A 6,834-nucleotide genomic window follows, 5' to 3' on the forward strand; every position below is an offset into this window, starting at 1 on the left:
TCGGCGCCGGTGTTTAGGCGGGCCGCCCGTACGTCCACCTCACTCGCGCATATCGTCAAGCTAGGCCTCTCTCTCTCATTGCCGGTGCATGCACATACGAGCATGCCCGCGTGACCGAGTGTGCGCCGATTCCCGAAACAAGATGCGTCCACGCGAGCCCGTCTGCCCTGATTGCTGTTTCGACATGCCCATCCGCCCCCCTTGCTACATGATGAAGTGGACAGTTCGACATGGCCATCTCATCTCAGAATAACCCGATGATATTGTAACAGCTCAAGCAATTGGTGTATGATATAAATATATGCCCATCCACTCTCGGAAATGCACTACAGTACATGTTAACACGGTGGGATATCAGGTGCAATCTTAGACTTACTGCGTGTTCGATAGATACCATCATAGCAACCACTTTCGGCTCGGTCGTCAAATCAAGCTGAAAAATATAACCCGTCGAACTTTTCAGTCACCTGTTTTGCAGCAGGACGTCCTCATGAGATCAATACCGGGGTCGTCCACTAGTCCACCATTCAGCGTTCAGGCAATGGCTTCCATATATCAGCAACAGTTACTCCGGCAAAGTAACCGTACTACGATCTTACAATAATCGACACAACCATAATGCATGTTGTTCGAGGCGCCAACATCATCACCAAGAAGCCTAAAAAGCAGCAATTAGGCTGCAAAACGACGAGACCTATCTTCTCCCGCGAAACCTGCTTCGGATCCACCAAAGCTAACACAAACTGCAAAACTAAACCCACAATTTGCATTGTGATGATACGGCATGATGAGTCTTAATCACGAGTATACATTCGGTCTCATTCCATTTGTTTATGTACCTAACAGTAATCCTACACCATTATTCGGCATGCGGGCCCACCAAAAGCCATCGCCATCCACACGAATCTGACGCCAGTACTTGCAACTGGAGACCGGGACACGCGAGCACGTCCAAACGCACGTCCCGTATGCCACCCGCGCTCTGATCCAGCCGGCGCTGTCACGCACAGCCGCCGCTGTCTCCCGCCATCCTGTCGACCGCGCGCCACAGGCGCCGGGTCTCGGCGAGCGCGTCCTCCGCGGGCAGCTCGGCGCGGCAGCACGGGCAGGTGTTGCGGCGCGCCAGCCACCGCAGCGCGCACGGCCAGTGGAATCGGTGCCCGCAGGGACGCAGCACGCACACCCCGCCGCGCCCGGGCGCCATCTCCTCCCTGCAGATCGCGCACGGGGTCCCGTCCCCGGGCGCGGTCGGCAGCGCCAGCACGGTCGCGTGCGACGCGCCTCCGCGCCCCACGCTGTCCTTGTTGCCGCTGCCGACGCCGGCCACGGCGCGGTCCTCCGACACGACGTCCGCGAACCGGCGGCACTTAGCGGCCGCGTCGAGGTAGGGGGCGACAGTGGCCCAAGGCGTGCCGCCGAGGCCGGAGATGGAGAGCGCGTTGCGCACCACGTCGTCGACGAGCAGCGCGTGCCAGTCCACGGGCGACGCGGAGGAGGCGGCCGGGGAGTAGGAGTCGCACATGGCCACGAGCAGGAGCGCGGCGTCGAGGTCGGGCGTCGGGAGGCGTAGAAGGTGGTGGGAGCCGTCGGGGGAGAGCGCCGGGAGCAGCATGAGGAGTGAGCGGAGGAGCACGCGGCCGAGCAGCGCGGCCTTGGCTGGGAGCGGCATGGAGCGGAGCCGCGCGAGGGCGCGGGCGAAATGCGGCGGCGAGAGGAGGAGGAATGCGAGGCGGCCGCGCTGCCGGCGCGCGTCTGCGGCAAGCGCCCGGACGAGCGAAGGGAGCCGCACGGCGGGAACGGATGATAGGAGGGCGGCCATTATGGTTTCGGACGAGGAAAGGGTCGGCGAGTGGGCATGGCTGGCCGCCATCGGGATCGCGGGCAGCTTTGGAGAGAGTGGAGTGAGATGGTGGGAAATCTCTTTTTGTAGGGCATTTATACACACTTGAAAGTTTTGGAGGGCAATGCAGCGCGTCTATGGAAACTTGTGTAAACCTGGACTGTAGCACGTGTGGCCTTACATCGATCCGGTGTCCTGTGGGCACACTCGAAATCGTGGATCCTGAGTAAGAGCAAGTATAATAGTATGACGTAGGTGAACGGTAAGACTATAAATATTATATTTTGATGAGTTGGCGGAGAGAGAAGAGGAGAGAGAAGAGAAACGAGTTATTGATTAACAGCTGGTTGTAGCACGTGCTCCTAGACACTTTGTGAGAGAGGAAAGTAGGTTATGTATTAGCAAAGTAGTACAAATTTATATGTATTAGCAAAGTAGTATAAATCTGCACAGAAGTGATTCTATGAGTAAGATCTGCACAGTCGAAATCGTGGATCCCTCCATCCAGTGCATTGCGCATCTACACGCGCCTCAAACCCGCCTCAAACGCCTGGTCGAACGGCTCGGTCACTGATTTGTCATAAAAATTCGATCCAGACGGACGCTTCAAACATGCCTCAAACGCTCGGCCTGATCAGCACCCCTCATATCCAGCTTAAATATGGGACGGATATAGAGGCGCCCGGGCGCCAAGGCACGTCCGTCACGTCGGAGTGGCGATGGGGTCCCACGCGGAATTGACTGGAAACTCGTTGGTCCGACGGATGTCTCCTCCGGTGGGGAGTGTGAACGCCGTGTGTCGCCACTCCGGCTCGCCGCCAAAGGTCAAATCCATCTATTTAAGTCGACCGGCACCTCCCAACCCTAGCTACATCCACGTCCTCCCTCTCCGCACCGCCAGCCCGAGCCCATCCACCTCTCTCTCGCTCTGCCGCTCTTCCCACAGCCCCCCGACTTTGCCATGGTTCGGCAAAAGATAACCAGCTATGCTCATGCCGGAGCGCCGGTTCCTGATAGAGCAAGAGATCTCGGCGAGGCGCGCCGGCATCGTTACCGGCCTACCTCCGAACTCGCCGGAATCGGAGGAGGAGGAGGAAGAGAAGCAGCAGCCGGCTCCGATGGAGGTAGCGGATCCGGAGGAGGACGAGGCGGAGCAACCCGAGGAGGAGCTGGCGCCGGTTCTGGGCTTCAACATGGAGGACGTGGAGGCGGAGTTTGCGGTCGCCCAAGTGGCCGAGATGGCAGAGCAGCAGACCATCCTGGAGTCCATCCAGGTTGAGGCCTATGTGGAGGCCAACCGACAGTTTATCCGGCAAGAATTTTTGGCGACCAACGCGCTCTTCAATGAGGTGAAAGCAAAGATGGAGGCGGAGGCCGACGCAGAGCAGCCGCAGGAGCCAGAGCTGCGGCCGCCGCCCATGTACCCGGAGCCGGGCACGGAGATAGTGGACAACTCTGATGAGGATTAGGGTAGTTGATCTACGTAGTATGTGGATTTTATCCTTTGCATGCTTTTGTAAGGATCTAAGGTTTGTAATATGAGGTATCCGGGCGCAGAGAAGTAAATTTAAAACGTGACCGGCCGCTGTCCGCGGACGCATCAGGACGTGTTTGCGGACGTTTGAGGAGCCAGATTTGCTGTCCGCGGCTATAGATGCTCTTAACGAATTTAGAATTTCCAAATGAGTAAGACTCGCACAACTCCCGTGCCTCGTTCGCTCCACCCCATGCACAATTATTTTAATCCTACTATGGGGAATAAGGGCATCTCCAATGGTGACCCCAAACCGCCCCCTACATTCGGACCGTGCCGTCCGAACCATGGAAGCCATAGAACGAGGCCTGTATCGGTCAGTCGAGCGGTTCTAGCGTGTTTTCTTCCACAAAAAGGAACGAAACGTGGGGGGTTTTGCGGGAATCTGGACACGCGAAATGTCGCTCTCTACCCCCCGACCCACCCAAAAAGAAGCCGGAGCCCGCGCTTTCGTAGTAACCCGCACTATTTTCGTGCCAAAATCCCCAATCTTTTCTTCCATCTCCCGCCGCTCTTCACCCAATTCCCGCTCTTTTCTCCCACCCTCTCCTTCCTTCTACCATGGAACCATCAGAGAACCTGTCGAGATGGAGGCGGCGGCGGTGCCGGAGGATCCGAGCATCACACTCGCCCTGAAAATCAGCTCGGCTACGCGACAAACTCGTTGATACATCCATTTTGCATCATGTTTTCCTACTGTTATTTATGATGTTTTTATCCATAATAATGCTTTTTGGAGTAATTCTAATGCCTTTTCTCCGGTAATGCAAGGTACACACAAAGAAGGAGAATTCCGGCAGCTGGAAATCTGGACCTGGAAAAGCTATGTCAGGCCACCTATTCTGCACAACTCCAAACAAGCTGAAAATTCACAGAGATTTTTTATCAAATATATGATGAATATTGAAGAAAATAACTACCAGAGGGGGCCCACCAGGTGGGCACAACCCACCTGGGCGCGCCAGGGAGCCCAGGCGCGCCCTGGTGGGTTGTGCTCACCCAGGCCCACCTCCGGTGCCCATCTTCTGGTATTTAAGTCATTTTGACCTAGAAAAAATAAGGAGAGGACTTTCGGGACGGAGCGCCGCCGTCTCGAGGCGGAACTTGGGCAGGAGCACTTTTGCCCTCCGGCGGAGCGATTCCGCCGGGGGAACTTCCCTCCCGGAGGGGGAAATCATCGTCATCATCATCACCAAAAACTCTCCCATCTTGGGGAGGGCTATCTTCATCAACATCTTCAACAACACCATCTCATCTCAAACCCCAGTTCATCTCTTGTGTTCAATCTTGTTACCAGAACTATAGGTTGGTGCTTCTGGGTGACTAGTAGTGTTGATTACATCTTGTAGTTGATTACTATATGGTTTATTTAGTGGAAGATTATATGTTCAGATCCAATATGATATTTAATACCCCTCTGATCTTGAGCATGATTATCATTTGTGAGTAGTTACTTTTGTTCTTGAGGTCACAGGAGAAATCATGTGAACTTGATATGTGTTTGATATTTTGATAGTATGTATGTTGTGATTCCCTTAGTGGTGTCATGTGAACGTCGACTACATGACACTTCACCATATTTGGGCCTAAGGGAATGCATTGTGGAGTAGCAATTAGATGATGGGTTGCGAGAGTGACAGAAGCTTAAACCCCAGTTTATGCGCTATTCCGTAAGGGACCGACTGGATCCAAAAGTTTAATGCTATGGTTAGAATTTATTCTTAATACTTTTCTCGTAGTTGCGGATGATTGCGGGAGGGTTAATCATAAGTAGGAGGTTTGTTCAAGTAAGAACATCACCTAAGCACTAGTCCACCCACATATCAAATTATCAAAGTAGCGAACACAAATCGAACCAACATGGTGAAAGTGACTAGATGAAATTCCCGTGTACCCTCGAGAACGCTTTGCTTATCATAAGAGACCGTTTTGGCCTGTCCTTTGCCTCAAAAGGATTGGGATACCTTGCTGCACTTTTGCTACTACTATCGTTACTTGCTCGTTACAAATTATCTTGCTATCAAACTACTCTGCTACTTCGAATTTCAGCACTTGCAGACATTACCTTGCTGAAAACCACTTGTCATTTCCTTCTGCTCCTCGTTGGGTTCGACACTCTTACTTATCGAAAAGAGCTACAATTGATACCCTATACTTGTGGGTCATCATTCGTCACATCAAAGTGAAGGCCGCAAAGAGGAGAAGCTTAAGAAGCGATTGGCCGCCGGTGGGCCTGGTGGTGGCGTTGGGTGTGGTGGTCGCAGTAGTCATCGCAGATGTGGATGGACGTCGCAAGAAGGGCGCGCCCACAGTACAAGCAACGTCGTGGCCAAAGAATTACAAGCCTCTGTACTACTACGCCGCCAAGCAACTCGGAACCCCCGCCGGTAAGGTGCCTTACATCGTCGACGTTAACGCGGCACCACTCTTCTCCGAGTATTCTTCGCCGCAGCTCGTCCAGGCGCAGACGGTGGGCGGCGAGCAGATGGGATATGCTCGACATCATCCACGATGGAGGTTAAGGAGGAGGAGGGGGCTATGAGGACGGGGTGGTGGAAGACTCGGATCGCACCCAATCCGGCAACCACCGTTAGTAACAGTCCTACAACTAGATGGCCACACATCAGTCCTACACCCAGACAGGTGTGGACACACATTAATAGCAGCATTGGGCCGCCGGACAACAATAGCTAGAGGGGGAGGAGGAGGAGGGGGAGGACGGCGAGGATGATGATCCGGTTGATATAGTTGGCGATTCGAAGAAGAAGGGTAGATGAGAAAGCTTCAACACGCGGGAGGACGAGCTGTTGTGCGATGCATGTTGGCCACTAGCCATGATCCTCTCCATGGCATGGCGCAAAAGGGCACAACCTTTTGGAACAACATTCACATATGGTTCCATGAACACAAGCATTTCACGCCCTACTCCGACGAGGTCATCTGCAACCATGAATGGAAGTCTCTCAACCATCGATGCTACACCACTACTAGGAAAACCCTTACCAGTAGCGCTGGTTTTTTCCTATTAGTAGCGCGGGCAGGCGTGCTACTGCTACGGCGCTACAGCTATTTTTTAGCAGTAGCGCTTGTTTGGCCCAGCGCTACTGGTATATAAAGCTAGCTGCAGCGCGCTTCCAACCAGCGCTACTGGTAATTATCTACAGCGCATGGCACTAGCCAGCGCTACTGTTACTTGAGTACTATTGGTAATCTTTACCCCCACGCCACTGCTAACTTTTGTATTTTTTTTGCGTTTTGGCTCTGTACACAATTAAACAGATCCACCGTTTATACAATAACATGCATATTCATTGAAAAGCAAGTGAGTCATCGATGAGCCAAAGTTATTATAAGTCTCCACATGTCTCAAGTATCTCATCCTCATCAATCATGGTCGAACACATGTCTCGAAATAGCGTTACAAGTCATTACAAGTTCTCAATACATGCAACTACATGGT

General features: G+C 53.3%; 1 protein-coding gene across 1 annotated transcript; it reads right to left on the reverse strand.

Moving 5' to 3' along the window:
* Positions 1-511: 511 nt before the first annotated feature.
* LOC109746852 (E3 ubiquitin-protein ligase SGR9, amyloplastic-like) lies at positions 512-1,978 on the reverse strand. The gene has a single exon (XM_040386783.3). It carries the CDS (start codon positions 1,868-1,870, stop codon positions 1,001-1,003), a length of 870 nt encoding a protein of 289 aa, XP_040242717.2. The 5' UTR covers positions 1,871-1,978; the 3' UTR covers positions 512-1,000.
* Between the last annotated feature and the right edge of the window lie 4,856 nt (positions 1,979-6,834).

Source organism: Aegilops tauschii, chromosome 1, assembly GCF_002575655.3.
Source record: "Aegilops tauschii subsp. strangulata cultivar AL8/78 chromosome 1, Aet v6.0, whole genome shotgun sequence".
In the NCBI taxonomy this organism is placed as follows: Eukaryota; Viridiplantae; Streptophyta; class Magnoliopsida; order Poales; family Poaceae; genus Aegilops; species Aegilops tauschii.

Coding starts and splice junctions, on each gene's coding strand:
- LOC109746852 (XM_040386783.3), bottom strand. CDS start 1,870: ATGGCGGCCAGCCATGCCCACTCGCCGACCCTTTCCTCGTCCGAAACC.